At 41.2% G+C, this 16680-nt stretch overlaps 2 protein-coding genes and 1 long non-coding RNA gene across 6 annotated transcripts in view; 2 read left to right on the top strand and 1 right to left on the bottom strand.

Moving 5' to 3' along the window:
• Positions 1–892: 892 nt before the first annotated feature.
• On the bottom strand, positions 893–11851 carry LOC147654856 (uncharacterized). The gene is made up of 2 exons (XR_015283278.1): positions 10545–11851; positions 893–1138 (listed from the first exon to the last, which is right to left on the bottom strand). It is a non-coding gene; the product is annotated as an uncharacterized LOC147654856 (long non-coding RNA).
• GJE1 (gap junction protein epsilon 1) lies at positions 5384–9005 on the top strand. Its single transcript, XM_086877367.1, has 3 exons — positions 5384–5494; positions 6098–6280; positions 6672–9005. The coding sequence occupies exons 1-3, from the start codon at positions 5456–5458 to the stop codon at positions 7065–7067; spliced, it is 618 nt and encodes a 205-aa protein (XP_086733493.1). The 5' UTR covers positions 5384–5455; the 3' UTR covers positions 7068–9005.
• A 14-nt stretch (positions 11852–11865) lies between the features above and the next one.
• The window catches only part of VTA1 (vesicle trafficking 1), a 39039-nt gene continuing 34224 nt past the window's right edge, over positions 11866–16680 (top strand). Inside the window, exon 1 of one of the 4 annotated variants that reach the window (XM_086877366.1) lies at positions 11866–12066. In XM_086877366.1, the coding sequence (XP_086733492.1) occupies positions 11958–12066 (109 nt within the window). In that variant the 5' untranslated portion in view covers positions 11866–11957. Of the gene's footprint in view, positions 12376–16680 lie in introns of all 4 variants that reach the window. The other 3 variants (XM_086877363.1, XM_086877365.1, XM_086877364.1) reach the window with 3 other exon arrangements.

Genomic DNA, 16680 nt, shown 5'->3' with positions numbered 1-16680 from the left:
AGATAGCCATGTAAATATGCTGGAAGACAGGCAGACCCATTGGACTGAAGTTTCCAAGATAAAATGTTAAGGTAGAAGAATAACAGCATTTGCCAGTAACATGCTCTGCAGACTGATTCCTTTATTTCTTTTTCTCAAAAGAGAGCTTGTAGAGAACTAGCTTGTTCATATTACTACAGCAGCTCTCTTCTCTTCTCTTGCAGCTCTGTGAGTTTATGACAGGCCTATGGAGAGTCTGACCACTGAAATACCAGAATCAAAGCATGTCACATGTGCATAGCCTGTCCATGACATGCTGTCTAGTCTAGGAATTAAATCAGTGATTTCCTCTTAAATAAGCTTTTGCTAAGATTTTCTTAAAAGTTACACTTGTCTATATCTATTTGTTGATCTTTGTAACTCTTCTCACATCCCTGAATATATAAATGTGTTAAAGGTGTGTAAATTACTGATTCATATAATGCTGAGTAATTTGTTTGAACCCAACCAGTGCTAGGCCTCAGTGAAGATCAGGCTAGACACTTCACCTTTACCACTAAGCAGCTCATCACAGTCATCACACAGCTCCTCTGGAGGTGACTCTTGTTACTGATCAAGTTTTCTCACACGGTTTTAAATCAACTGTGCTCCCTCTGAGGCAGCCGTACTGATGGCTTACATACTTATATAAATTGATGTGACCATCTACTTTGTTGAGCATACATGACATTTTCTAAGATCAACAACAGTCATGTTTCTGTTATCCAAATCACTCTTTTTTGTCCCCATTGGCTGGATCTAATAGAAGTCTTTAACACTGTGAGTTTAACATTGGGAGTCTGGTCCTTTTGCTAATTTGTTTGAAAATGGGTTTATATATTAACAGACAGTATGATTCCCATTAGGAGAATAGTTTAAATTCAACATATCTTTAATATTGCTTTTTTGGACAAGAGGAAGTTGAGTCTTTTTGCATGAATATCAACAAAAGAACACTTTTAAAACTTCTATTCATATAAACATACTGCAGTTTGCATGGAGAGAGGTCAGATTCCTTGTTTTTTGTTGCACGTCACCTCCACTCCTACTGCTGGCTTCCAGGAGAATTTCTTCTATCCTAGTGAGTTTTATCTGTCCTTTAGTCCACTGGATGGAATTCCTAAGGTTCAAGAATTAGAAACATTTTCAGTAGAAATTTACATTCCTGATTTTTATCAGTACTGATTTTATCTACTCCATGTTTTTTAGAACTCTAACAGCAAGGAAATAAGCTTTGAAGAAAGTGAGTGTCTCCAGCTCAGGGAAAACAGAAAGTTAGATTATGCTTCTAATGTTGTTCAGCAGATGCCTGTGTAAAGTCAATGGAATACACTCAACCAGTGTGAATATAATTTCCTGCAGAGGTAAAAAGGCGTCTTTTTAACAAGATCCACAGACCCTGAGATAAACCAGTCAGAATTCAGACCTCCACATACAAACTGTTCATCATTCTCTTTTCAAACAAGAGTTCACCCATATCTTTGGATCTTATTTCAGATTAAGCCTAGAGACAATTCCATTGTGCAGCTCTGACACAGTTCTTAGCACAAGAGTGAGGGAGAGAGTGCCACAGGTGACCCTCCCCAGTGGGAAAGAAACTGCACAGGCACAATCAGCCACCACAGATGGAGAGCATCTGGGAGTGCAACACCGTAGGGCAGAAACCACAACAACTTAGAAATGTGAGAGGCAAATTCACTTCATCAGCAATTCCCAAATGTAGGGTTTCATAATCAGTTCATTTAGGAATGAGGAACTCCACACATCTCACAAACGCCCTCTACCGAGAAGTGGGTCTGACAGGAAAAAACACTCTTTTCACACATTTATGCAGCTCAAGGCACTTGATAATTCCAGGGCTAATTCCAGATTTGCACATCACAACATCTGTAGTCCCATGAAGAGCCAAGTATATTTGCCACCAAAACTACCTGCAGAAAGTACCCTAAGTATGTGTACTTGCACATTAAATGAAAACTGGGTTCCAATGGAGCCCTGGATGTGATCATGTTTGAAGGCCTGATCATCAGTCAAATTTAAAAAAGAAACAAAACAACAACCAAGGAACAAATACAACCTGATTTTAAACACTGAGCATTAGGAACCAAACCTTTGATAGATTTTGTAATAACACACATTACACAGATAGATACAGCAGGGAAAAGTGGGCACACATTGTAGCAGAGAGTGATTTCTTCCAGGCAGTCAAATGTACAATAACCTAGAACAACTCATGCTTTTTTTCTTGTTACTTCAATAGAGGCTTTCTTATTTTGATGGAGGGAACTCTGCAAACCAAAATGGAAATTCAGGTGCTTCCAGCACTAGACAAAGCTGGAAAGCTGGCAGAAGTGTCTTTCTCCAATATTTATTCAAGTTCCCTTTAGGGAAACAAAACCTTATCTTACTGATACCAGTTCAGTTTTGTGTACCATTTCCATGGTGCTGTTTTTTGTTCATGGCACGAGGATAACAGGTGCCATTACATTTAACCACGTTAATAAAGCAATGAATTGGGTGCTTAATGTTAAAGACACAGGTCATCCCTCTAAGCGCAACTGTAGCTTTATGCATGCATTTAGATTCCATTTGTTTTAAACCGTATTCATTCAGTAGGACTTAAACTCATTAAAAGGCTGAGGAGCACAGTGCTAAACTGCAAACTGGAGTCACAATCCAGGCTTCAGACTCACTTAGAAACAAATGTGATACCAATATCTTCCATCCCACTTGTCAATGATAGACAACTAACAGACAGCTGCTCTTACCGATTCAAAACAAATAATGATTTTCTGTCAAGGAAGTCCCAAGGAATGGCTTGAGTTCCCTCAGCAGACTGCACTCAAAAGGACTGCACAGTGCCAGCCTACTCTACTTCCATCTCAAATTATCCTCCTAATGTGGTGTTACAAAGCACATTATTGAACACACACGACAAAAGAAAAACATTGCTATTAGCTCCTCCTAGTGCGAAGATAATGGGATTCCTGTGCTTGAGCTCACATGACACTGGAGCCATTTCAAAGAAAGTGACAGTTTTATTGTGGGCCTATTCATCACACTCAGGGGGGTTTTACTGCAGACACCCATGGGCTTTGTGTTGGGTTTATCTGAAAACCTCTCTAGAATTAGTTTATTTTTTTTTTAAATTTCAATGCAGCTGTATTCCTTATGTATTCCTAGAAAAAAAATCAGAGCATTGCCAGCTAAGTCTTCTTTTAGCATCTTTATCACAGGACAGAGATTCAAATTTCCATATTGTTACTGAGGTTGACTGTTGATTGTCGTGTATTAGACCATCCAGTCAGGTAAGTAATGATGTGATTCTCACCTAAAAATAAAAAGTTACAAAGTAGCATTTGTATAATGCAGATTTCTACCTGAAATGTGTTCTGAAATATTGTTTCTATATATGCTGGAAGCAAATACTGACCAAACTTCATGGGTTCATATTCATCAATTAATGTGCAAATAATCACTACTATACCAAGCATAATAAAAAGCTTTGAAAGATTTATCTCTGTTTAAAAACTAGGAGTTGTTGAGTTTTTCTACTGTGTTTTTAAACATTCCTACTTAAAGAGATCCTAATAAATTCAAATATAACTATTTTTGACATACATTCAACAGCAGATTTTTAATAGATTTTTAAAATTCACATTTTTAAATAATTAAATTATTGAAATATTACTGATATTAAACGTGCTGAACTAACTTGGTCATTTTGTAGTATTGTGGGAACACTAGACTTGCATTTGGATGATAATTAGGCTCCATATGTATTGAAAAACAATTCACTGTAACCAAAATCAGTGCATTTTGGTGAAGGTTAGTCACCACACTGAGAACCATGGTACTTTTTTGCAGGTCGCACACACTATGAGACATTGTTGCTTTTAGCTCATCTGGCATACACAAACCTCAGCATTCTCTCTATGCAGCAGAGCAGCAGATGCAGATTGCATTAAAAACCAATACAGCACCTTTTACAGTACTCCAGGAGACAGACATTTAATTAACTGCCTGAAATAGGAGCTGTAGTAAATAACATGCTCTTATTGGAGCATTTTTCACTTTCTTTGTAATTTACCCACTTGAGTAGATGCAGGGTGGGTTCCATTTACAAAGGGTGTTCTGATGTCTTACAACAGTTATTTCAACCATGTCATTAATGCAGCCTTTTAGGGACACAACAGATAAATCCATAGATAAATGAACCGGTTCCCATCATTTCCTTTCTTCTGTCCATGTTTCCATGACTATGAGCATACATGACAGAGGGAACAATGCTTTTTGATACATCAGCTGGAAGTCATGCTGCAATTACCAGGGCGGCTCCCTTTTGAGTTTAGAGGCAAAAGAGTAACTGCCCCAATCTGGATTTGGTAACCCGATTTCGCTTTCCTGCGCATGCCAAATAAATTACTGCATACGAGTGGGTGAATGACAAACCAGCATTTCCCCTTTGCCGGTTTCTCATCTCCATCCTTCCACTCTCCATCTTCCCATAAAATTCCCACTGGGTTCAAACTACTGAGCTGAAGTACTTCCTTGCGGCAGTTTACCAGCAGGAGTGTCTGGCACATGCATGGACTTGCATGCACAGCTCTTCTGGAGCTGCTTCAGCTCCACATACTGAGTATGCTGGCAAATTATTAGTAGCAATTATTGCCATTAAGTTATTTGTAGCAATTTTGAGGTGGGTAATATTATTTGTTTTAATTCAATTTCTATTTCTTTGAATTCAGAAGCGTGGATCTACAGCTTCCAAGTCCTGCTGCATCCTTTTTTATTGGACTTAGTTAAAAGGTTGATAAGCTCTAGATGCTCCGGCTAGCCGGGTCCTGGCTCTTCCCGCCGGCGGCAGCCCCGAGAGCGCTGTGCCTCAGCCGGGACGGGGCTGGGAGCCCGGGCGGGGAGCGGCTCCGGGGGCAGGAGGGGCTGATTGATGGTGGATACAGCGGTACCTCGGGGCGGCGGTGAAAGGCCGGCAGGGGCCAGCGGGGCAGGGCAGGGGCAGGGGCAGGACGGGACAGGAGCAGGGCAGGGCAAGGGCAGGGGCTGGAGCAGGGGCAGGAACAGGGGCAGGGGCAGGAACAGGGGCAGGGGCAGGAGCAGGAACAGGGGCAGGGGCAGGGCAGAGGCAGGGTTAGGGACAGGGCAGGGGCAGGGGCAGGAGCAGGAACAGGGGCAGGGGCAGGGGCAGGTGCGCGGCCGGCGGCGGGGCGGCGCTGGCGGCAGGCGCTGCTGACGGTGCTGCCCGGGGATTATCGGCGGGCGCCGGCCGGCCCCGCTTTTGCTGCTCCCGCTGCCGGCCCGAGCGCGGGGGCCCGCCCGGGGGCAAAGGGCGGAGCGAGCCGGGGCCGGGGTCGGGGTCGGGCCCAGGGCGGGCTCCGGCTCCGGCCGCCGCCACCCACACAGGGCACCTTCCCCAGCCATGTCCCCCAACTACATCCGGAGCTTCTCGGAGGGATGTGTGAGTACGCGGGGCGCGCCCCGAGGGCAGCGGGTCCGGCCCCAAAACGCGCGGAGGCCGCGCCGCGCCCCCGGCCCCGCACACGGGACAGCGGTGCCGCCCGGGCGGCCCCAGCACGGCGGGCAAGGCGGCCGGAGAGGGGCCACTGCCGCCCCTTCGGGGAAAACTGAACTGTAATTCGCGGGAATAAGTATAGTTCGAAGCATGGTTAGGTTTGATGGTGGCACGGCGGTCCGTGCTTCGCCATCACCTGACATCATGTGAATGAATCAGTACAACAGCAAAACGAATAGACTTTGGGTCGAAGCGCTCAGCTCTGTCTGGCGCCTTCTGCAGCAGCGGAATACAGATAAAGGCAGTGAAACAAATGAACTGGCAAGCGCTAGACAAATTAAAGCTTTTATAAAGTTAGTAGGAACAATAAAGTGTTGTAAAACATTATTTTTTTTAGAGAGCTACTGCACCCTTCATAGGCAAACTGTCTCCTGTAAAACAAGTAGAATAAAACAAATATTTTGGATAATGAAAAAGAGCAAGTAGACCTCCAACAATAACACTCTTCATTTTTGTTTTTTTATGTTGAATGAACCCTCTGATTTGCAGCTCAGGCCGCCAACAGTAATTGGACAATTCCACACTCTTTTTTTTGGCTCAATTCGAATGTTTTTTCTTGGTGTTTTGGGCTTTGCTGTTTATGGAAATGAGGCCTTGCATTTCAGCTGCGACCCAGACAAGAGAGAGGTTAATCTTTTTTGTTACAACCAGTTCAGACCTATAACTCCTCAGGTAATTATCTTTTTCTGTCATTTATTTCATGGTTAAAATCCAATGTAAAGAAAGTAAACTGCAAAAATTAAAACATGATTGTTCCATATAAGTACTAGCTGACTAAGCTAATTATCACTAGCTTTCATTAATATGTTCCTTTTAATATCCCTTTATCTGTGACTAAATATGGAGCTGTGCTTCCTGTCCTTCAAAGTAATCCTCATTTTTCAGAACCCAACTAACTTTTCAAATCAAAACATAACTCGTTTTTACCTTTATTGTCATCTAAGTTTTTATGCATTTGATATATATTTAAAAAAGACTGTCAAAATGTTCCAATATGCATGTGTTTTAGCTGTTCCAAAGCAGTTGTAGATAATCTGACAACTACATTTCTGCTACATTTTAGGTATTCTGGGCATTGCAGCTGGTGATTGTACTGGTACCTGGAGCCTTTTTTCACCTTTACGCTGCTTGTAAGAGCATCAAACAGGAAGATATTCTCCAAAAGTCATCCTACACTGGTTTTTATATCTTTTCTGTTTTCTTAAGGATTGTCCTTGAAGTTGTGGCTTTTTGGCTTCAGATTCAGCTCTTTGGTTTCAAAGTGAACGCAATCTACATGTGTGATGTGGGAGCACTTGAAAAAAAGTTTAACATTACCCGGTGCATGGTGCCAGAGCACTTTGAAAAGACAATCTTTCTTATTGCGATGTACACATTTACCGTGATTACAGTGATCTTGTGCGTTGCTGAAATTTTTGAGATCTCATGTAGAAGGCTAGGTTTCTTAAAAACTCAGTGATGTCAACCACTCACACTCATTTACTGCTCTGTCCACCTGCAGTTTTGTAACAATTATTTCAAACCACAGCAAAAAGCATCTCCTGTCCTCTATGCAGTGCTGCAGAAGAGAACCATGCTCATGATTACTGAGGCAGAATAGTCACTTGACATAAACTGAGGAGTCTAAACACTTGCACACTATGAAAATAATCTTTGTTTCCATGTCAAGGTCAAAGGCACTCAGATCTCCAAGAGCAATATATTTTCATGACCTGCCACCTCTGATAGTTCTGCCTCTAGAGGAGTGTCTATGTGTGAGGAGGTTATTTATAAACATACTTCTATTCACAGCTTTTCTGAACACATGCCATAGGAGTTAATAAGGTCATTGCCCTTCCAGGAAAAAATATTGCAAATTTCTTACATGTTCTTATGGCTTGAGAATTGAACAATAATAGTGGATACTCTCTGGGTACCAGAAAGCATTCCAGCATCTTCCCAAGAAGTGCCACTGAGATGCAACCTGCCCCCAGGGGCAGAGACTCCTGGTTAGGCTGGGGTGACAACATATCCATAGATACCAGCTTTGCAGAGGCTCAGCTACTGTCACCTGCTGGCTCAGATTCTCCTTTTAAAAGTGAAAGAATAGCATTTTAAAATAGGTATTTTTGTGCTGACCACAGCGCCTCATTATGTTTTGGCTTAGCATGTAGGAGATTTTTACCAATTCAATATGATCTCATTTTGAAGGAAGAAAAGGGCTTTTTAACAATTTTGCATAAGCAGCTTAAAAGTGTCAAAATAAAATCTTGGAGAAAAGCCTTTCCTAGGCCCAATCATGATTTGATTTCAATGCGCTTTGCTTGTGTGTGACTGCAGAATTGGGCCCACAAAATTTTCTGCTGCTTGTGTCACATCTAAATTTTCCTTTCTCTGACTAAAGCTGCTTAGAGTAACAGTGAAAAGAGAACTCTGCATATTAAAATTATTCTATGCAGTAAGTGTTTTTGGTTAGATTAGGTCTCAGACTTTATATAGGCATCAGATGTTTTTGTGTGCAACAGCTTATTCTTAAGGGCTAATAAACATTAAATTTAGAAGTGATTTCCTTGTGCTGAAGTGAGATAAAGGAAATAAAACAGATTTCAGAATCAGAAAGGAGGAGGTAGTTTCCTGTATAATATATATATAAATAAATAGAAATAATAACAATCAGATATTTTCCATTTGTTTTCCAAACATAAAAAGTTGAGATCCTGATGACAGAATTCAAAAATATTTAGAAAATTCTGGAAAAAATTCTTACCAAATGTTTTACCATCAAGTGTTAGTGAATAAGTCCCAAACACAGATAAATTATCAGCCTTGTAATTCTCACCCACAAAAGTAAACCTCCTAAATAAATGGAATAACAAGTTTTAAGTGTCTTGGATTTGACTGAAACTGGGCCTTTTAAAACAAAGTGGGCTACAATTAGATGTGTTATTTTTTTTAACATGCTGATCAAGATCAAGACAATAGATTTCAATATATTTGCTATGTTAAAATTATTTTTTTTTCCCTACGGAAATAAGTTATATGTTGTCTTAAATAAATGTCCAGTCAAAGCTTTCAAATTCATGCAATATTAAACTAATCATTTGATATTTTCAAGCATTGCAAGTGAAATAAAAATCACTGTGCTAACTTCTTGTTTGTATAATATGCCATGTTCTTTGGTTGATACATGTTTAATTTTTCACTGTATATGTCAGTATACATCTGGAATTATTCTTTCCAATTGAAATTTGTAATCTCGGGTAAAAAAAAAATATTTATAAAACATACAGTATATAGAACTACTGAGAAAAATAAATTACTGTCATGTGCTCAGTACATGCTAGATACCATGTTACCAATGGTACACAAATCCCACTTCATCAGTGATTTGTATAATAATAAAATAACTTAATCACAACCTTGTCAGTATCTTCCCTGGTGCTTAATATGTCATTGCTTGCTGTTCTTCTGCAAATTTCCAAACACTTCAGAAGAGTCAGAAGTGTGCCAAAACCCCCAAGCCCTCAGGACTTAAAGAAGTCCTTGTTACCATCAACAGCCTTGAAGAACAACTACTGGCATGGGACTGCCTGAGGAACCCTGGAGTGCTTTGGGAGCTGGGTTACCCACCACCACGGCCTTTCTCTTTGTGGTCAAATTCTGGAACATATTAAAAATTTTCCTTCTTCCAAATCAGAGGCACTGCTTTTTTTTTTTTTTTTTTTTTTCCTTTTTCTGCAATTTCTGTGGAATTAAAATTGACAAATTCCTTAATCTTTCATTTAAAAAAAAAAAAAAAAAGTGCATTATTGCCTTCTAATGCAAATGTTCCTCTGTTTCTGATTCTGCCATTAGTTTCTGGAACATGTTGATAGAGATATTATGTCCATGTAAAGAAATCATTTCCCCATGGATGTCAACATTTCTCTTTCCTATATTTGCCATTTGTCTTTCCAGCGCTCACTGTATTCTCAAGTGTCTCTAAACTTTTCTTTTGCTTAGTCTTCCAAACTCCCACCACTTTCATCCTCATTTACATTGTTTTCTTTTGGTTTCCTTCCACCCTTACTCCCTCTGAGATTGATATGCCTTCATGTATTTCTCAGCGTTGAGCTGATTTTTGCTCAAATATTTAGCAAGTATTTGAGATGATCATGATGGCTTTTTTTTTTTTCTTTTTTGCCATTAAGAAAGGAATTATATAACACACTTGTGGATTCTTTGATTTAATTCTATTTCTTTACGTAGCAAACATGAAGTCCTGTTTCCCGGAACACTGAGGAAGCATTTTTGTTGCTTACATCAGGTTCATACTGTAAGTGCTTCTTTGACTTTTTCATTGTTTTCCACCATACTCTAGCCACCAAATTTTCACAGATAGCACTCAAAGCAATCCCCAGCTCATGTGTTTGCAGTCAGTTTTGTCTCTAGTCAGACATGACTAGTTCTCACTTAACAAAGAGCTGTAATTGTGATGTGATTGCATTTACATCAAAGGTATAGCTGCTCTGGGCCACCCAGCTTCTAGTACAGCACCACAGCATCCCACACAGTCCTGTAACCACTCCTTGTTCTGTTCCTTTCACGGATTCCTCTCTTCTGTTCAGACATCATTTCCCTTCTGCTCCCTTTTTGGCACACTCCCATGTTAGCAATGAGACAAAGCAGCCACCTCTCCTACCCTGTGCCTCTGTCCAATATGCACCTTTCTTTATGCCCTGGAGCACTGACATGCTCCTCCTTTGCAAACAGATACTTTGAGATCAAGAAGAGGCTTGGCAAAAGGGCTGCCTAAAAGAAATTCAAAAATAGTTTTAACTACACCATTAGAACGAGGTAATAAACACTAAAATAATTTATATTGCAATAACTCGTGAGATCCATTTAAAACCATTTTGCTTTAACAGTTCACATTTCGTTTGCTGTTCTTATCCCCTCTCTGCAAAACCAAAAATACCTGGTGGTTCCTCTGAGGAAAAATCTGGGAAGTGGTGATCCTAGGAGATCCATGTTCCAGGGCTGAAAGACTTTCTGACAGCCACCAGGAAGCAGCCCAGTTCTATTAGCCAGGCCATTGTAGTATTGCAAAATGAGGAATATGTGACATATTCTTAAAAAAGGATTTTCTTTGATGTTTAATCTTTAAATACTTCCAAGCTTAATCAACAAGGGAGATTTAATCTGTTAAAACAGACAGCAGCTAACAAGCAAGCTCTAACTGATGTCCAAGTGTTAGAAAGACAAATCACTTGGTAGGAGAATTGCCTTGTTTACCAGGTTTACATTGCTTGCCAGGTTTAGAGCTTGACATTCTTCATTGATCTCAGACCCTGGGAGAGGTTAAAAAGGCTTAGGAAGAAGGATGCCCACTTAGAGCTGACACAAAGAATGCAGAACTTACAGGCCACAGGGCAATTTGGCAGAACTCACAATATAAGGAAGAAACTTATAAGGCAGAGCTCAGCAGCTGCACTGCAATCATCTCCGACCATGTAAAGGGTAGTTCTGGCAGGGGGAGATCCTGACCACCAGCTCATGGACCAGTGACCCAAGAAATGCAGTGGATCAAATGAGAAAGACTAAACACACTCACTAATTAGCATTAGAAGCAAGAGAATCATTAACGATCAGAAGACAGAAAACTAATTAATTAATAAGAATGTAACCTGTAGCATTTGTTTGCTGAAATGTATAAATAATAAAGTGTTGATAGTTGGGGTGTTTGATTCATGGAATACCCCCAAAAACTCAGGCCCACACAACTCTGAAATAAATAATGTCTCTCTCGAGTGTGTATTTATTGGTTAATTGCATGCCAGGTAACAAACCTGGCAGTTTTGGGGGATAAGGAGCAGAGGCCCAGAAGTAAGGGCACAGTTCAGGCCCCACGGGCCTCACGGACTTTGGTAAGCCTTGGTGGAGCCCAAGGAGCAGTTTCAATCTGAGAAGGGATTTGACTTGCAGGTGTATGTCCAGGCCGGCTCTTTGGGCTGGCCTGCCAAAGGCAAGGAAGCAGGAGGGCTGGGGAGGGCATCACTGCTCAGCCCCGGGCACCGGGGCCAGCACTCCGTTCCACGCTGGGCCAGGGAGCAGCCCCGACCGCCCCGACGTCTGCAGCCCTTCCTCACGGCAGCTGTGGGATGTTTGAAGTACTAAGGGGCCATGGAGGTGGCCTTTCAGGCTGTAGGTCACCATAGACAGACGGACAGATAGACGGACACACGGCCCGGCCGGCCCCCTCCTGGCCAGCAGGGGGCGCTCCCCGCGCCCCTCAGCCCGCCCACGGGCGCCCGAGCCGGAAGCGGAAGCGGCGCGCGCCAGCCCCGGGAGCGAGAGCCGCGCGCCGCCGCCTGCCGCCGCCGCTCGCGCCATGGCGGCCCCGGCGCTGCCCCCGCTGCCGCCGCAGTTCAAGAGCATCCAGCACCATCTGCGGACCGCGCAGGAGCTGGACAAGCGCGAGCCCGTGGTGGCGTACTACTGTGAGTGAGGAGGCGGCCGCGGCGCCGTCCCGCCGGGCCCGGTCCGGCCCGGCCGCCGCTGCACCGGGCGGAGCGCTCCTCCCCTGCCCGCCCGGGCTGCCCGCGGGGTGTGCGGAGACGCGGGGACAAGCCCCACCTCTGGGCGGTGCGGGGTGGTCGCGGTGTGCCTCGGCTGCCGCTGCAGCCCCACCCGCCCGTGCTCTGCTCCGCGCTGGCCGAGTTCAAGGCTCTCGGCAGGCGCAGCGCCCATTCCCGCAGCCCCAGCGCCTGCTGCTGCTCCACAGGGCACTGATGGGACAGTCCTAAAAAGTATGGCAAAAAATAACATTCAAGAACCTTTTCAGCGTTTTTGTTTTCCTGAAAAGATAATCCCTTTCGTACTGTGTAACCCTGAATAAGGACTTCGAGTTTGAGGATCTTTAGTGCTGATAGAAGCTTTCATTTTCTTTTTTGGGGGGCTTTGTCACTTTCTCGAGGCTCTCAAAGGGAGTGAGTGGTTTTCTCGTTTTCTGCTTCTTTCACTGAAATGAACACAACAAAACCTTACTGTAAAACTTGCAAATTAATATGTAGGTTTTTCTACAGCTGATGTGGCTTCTAAGCTAATGGTTGTTAGCGTGGACTGTGAGCCTTTCTAAAAGACTTTGCATAGTGAATTAAGAAATGCAAGCTTGCTGTTAATTCCTGGTACAGTTAAGACGCATTTGTAAAGAGCCTAAGACTAGCAGATCACCAGGAATGTTTATGTTGTTGACAGCCCCCTCTTAAGGGGAAGGAAGATGACTCATCACAGCGTTGGTATTTTTATTGAGATACGAGGTCTTTCTTTTCTTCAAGAAGAATGAAATAAAAAAATAGATGTAGAACTGGTAGTTTTTCTTCATAAGGTGATCCTAGTTTAGAAGAAAGAATTAGTGAAATCTAGGTTTCAGATAGCTCTGAGAAAATTGTCATCTGAGTGACAGAACAATAATTTTATCTTTTCTGTGTTACACAGGAATAGTGTGCTAACGTGGAACAGTGTGACCAGGATGGGGAGGTAGCCACATATTAGAATGCTGGATGTTCTCAGTAGTACTCGTTTTTTATGTACTGGAAGAACACTGGACAAAGTGACACTGTGTGTGGCAGGAAGCACAAGCTGGGTCAAGTTGCACTGGGAGTTTTTTTTGTTTGTTTTTCTTTATTTTTTTGGATTTTTCTGTCAGATGTAGCACCCTGTCTGGCTATACAAGAAAAAGACATGCATCAGTGTATGTGATGAAATACAGGTCTATTTTAAACCAGAAATATTTTGGTGTGTGATCTTTACTTTTCTTTGGTTTTTGCATTCTGAAACTTAAGTCTTAGTGTGGAGGAAAAGAAAAGCCTGTGTTGGATAATCACCGTATTCTGTAAGGTCATTTGCCTTGTCTGTCCTAAGTAGTCTGAAGTTTTGTTTTTCATTTGAGTACTTCAAGACATCTGGTTCATTACTGAATATAGCAAAGACTATTCTAGAGGTATCTGTTTCATTACAGTATTACGTAAAGTAAAAAGCACTGACACCTCTTTTTCAAGTTAGGTCTTGCTCAGATCCTTTGTTTTTTTAAATACACAAAGGAGAAGAATTTGTTTTCACCAGTGTTCCACTGATGACACTTGTTTCCTCCTGTGGTGGATGAGTTTGTCTGGATTGATGAAAATGCAATACTCCTGCTCCATAGTTGTTTTTTTTCTTCATTTAGTTCTGGCTTTGAAGCAAAAGTAAGGTTTATGAACCATTAATTTTTAACACCATGGGTTTGGAATAATTACATGGAATCCCAAAGTATTAATTATTAATATTGCTACTGTCAAAAAAAAATGTGCTGTATATACTCCTAGCATGCTATAAATAATAAAAGCTTTACTAAAAAGATTGATTTTTTGAAGTGTAGAGCAGGGAATACAAAAAAATTTTAGTATTCCTTTTGGATAATGTTTTGAAAACCGTGCGGATTTATGTAGGGTTAAAGCAACACTCCTCATTAGATGCTTCACTGAAAAAAGTGAGTGGAGCCTTTGGAAATGGGTTTCAGAGAATCTCTATACATTTTATACAATGTATTGCGTGGAAGGAACAGAGTGAGGAAAGCTCTGGGTGTGCTGGATTGTGTGGTGTTCTCTGCACTGGCACTTCTCCACCAGCCTCACCTGCAGGCACATGCCTGGCACCCTGCATGTCCCGGGACAAGGGGGCTGTTGGGTCTGGGATCCTGCATGTCCCAGGTATGGGGGGCTGCTGTGCCTGGGATCCTTCGTGTCCCAGGACAGGGGGGCTGCTGTGTCTGGGATCCTGTGTGTCCCAGGACAGGGGGGCTGCTGTGTCTGGGATCCTTCATGTCCTAGGACAGGGGGGCTGCTGTGTCTGGGATCCTGCATGTCCCAGGTCTGGGGGGCTGCTGTGCCTGGGATCCTTCATGTCCCAGGACCAGAAGGCTGCTGAGGCACAGCAGAGTGCTCCCTGTGCTGAAAGGGCATGTTCCATCACAAAGCTGCTTACACAGCCACTCTGTGAGTGGGATCATTGGTTAGCTAGTGGATGTAGCCATCACTCTGAATAGTGATGTGCTTAGAGCTTTGGAATGTTGATTCATACCCAGAAAAAAAGCTTTGGTCACAATATTATTAATGTTGCCATGGCACAGTAGTTTGCAGTATGGGCATATGTATGCTAGATTTTGATTTATGTTAATTTTAGTTAAATTGCACTATTATATGTCTAATAATAAATGACACAATTTAATTGGAGGATTAGAGGCAAGTGAACTCTGGCAAGATGTGTTTGCAATGTAAAATTTTGCTTTCTAAAGCTTAGCAATAAAATTTTCAGAGAAACTACTTACTACTTTTGTTAATGTTTTCATCTCTCCTAATAGGTGCTGTAGGTGTACTCTTAAAGCTGGGAATTTATATGGCAGTTACATGATTTATTTGCATGCACCATTTTTTTTTTCCTGTGTTGTAGTGCATTTTGAGCATTAAGCTAGCATAAACCAGTAATGCTCCTAAAGAAAATGCTGTAGTCCTTCTCTGGCCTCTCATTCCCAACCCTAGAGTGCTTTAGAAGCAAATGTGGATGTAATTGTATGATGAAAGACAATAATAAGCTATTTTTCAACCAGGCCAATTCACTGCTGCTTAAACAGCTGTGTTCCCACACAGACAAAGAATAGGAGCAAGACACAGTGGCTTGGGGCAAAGGCAGGACTCCTGCTTTTTTGGTATTGCAGGCATATGTTGATTTACAGAAACTGTAATTTAATTAACGTTAATCTGTTTTACACAATATAAATAGCTACAGCGGGGATTATTTGTCTTTTTCAACTGCCACATAATTTTCCACATGAAGAATAAAATACTGGGCATTGATGTTCTTGTACACTGTGACACAACACTTTTTGTTGTGGTACTTCCACATTGCAAAAATTAAGAAACTGGTTTAGTGATGGTAATCCTGTGTAATCTATAAAAAAACCTTCATCATTAACCTTTTTTTAAGTATTCAGATTGAAAGAAGAATATGATCAATAGCTTAATATGTTGTGTATAATCTGTTACCTTTTTTAGCCCTATCTATTGTTAGATGATGGACGTAATTGATTGAAATAATTAATTTTTTCCCTGACAGTGACAGCACCATAAATTCACATGGTTGTAACATTTCTTCTACCCAGAAAACAGGCTCTAGAGAAATAAAGAAACCAAGTTTGTTTTTTACAAATTTTTAGTAGGACATGATTTTACAAAATAATTATTTTAAAGAGGTTTGACACTTAATGGTTAATGTAAGTATCCAGCACTCTGGTAATCTACCACCTTATTTTAAAATGCTTTACTCCCCATATGATACTTTTTTACTTTTATATTATTTGTTAATCATTGTCATTAAGTATGTAGCTATTTCAGGTGCAGTAAATGTCAGTTTATTCAGCAGATATAATGGAATACCTGAAATTTATGCTATTTTGTCTGCTATTTAACTTTTTATGTTAAAAACTTACTTGAATCTAACTGTTTGACTACTTTGAGGTGTTATTTGCAGACACAAGGAGGCAGGCTCCGATAAAAAAAATCTCTGGCCTGTAATATCTGAAGAAATCATATCTCCAACTGTAGCATAGGCACAGGGGTTTTTTTAAAAAGTTATTTTTTAAAAGAAATATTAACTTTTTTTAGAAATATTAACTTTTACTTACTGGAAAATTACTAAAATTTACTTTTTTTAAAAGTTATTTTAAAAAAAAATAAAATTGCAAGGTTTGAGACATAACTGTATTTTCCAAAAAATTAGAGTTAAAAGCAAGATTTTCCTTAATGGCTGTTGTTTCAGCCTTCCAGTCACATTATTAATCTCTTCGAAAAGATGAGTGGTAGTCTGTACTTACTGGACATTGATGTTCTAATTCAAAAGTATTGAGAGAATTCCAGTGAGTTGCCAGAAAAGGATTGATGTTTCATGTTTGGATAGTCAGTGAATTCATGTGAGAACTTACAATTCTGGGAACTTTCAAAAAGCAAAGTGTGGTGATTTTTGCTTTACAATCTACTAAACATCAGGAAACAATTATGTAAGATCAGTAGATATGATCT

This window comes from Cyanistes caeruleus, chromosome 2, assembly GCF_971803275.1.
Source record: "Cyanistes caeruleus chromosome 2, bCyaCae1.hap1.1, whole genome shotgun sequence".
NCBI classification, from domain to species: Eukaryota; Metazoa; Chordata; class Aves; order Passeriformes; family Paridae; genus Cyanistes; species Cyanistes caeruleus.
This window is presented reverse-complemented; position numbering and strand designations above follow the sequence as displayed.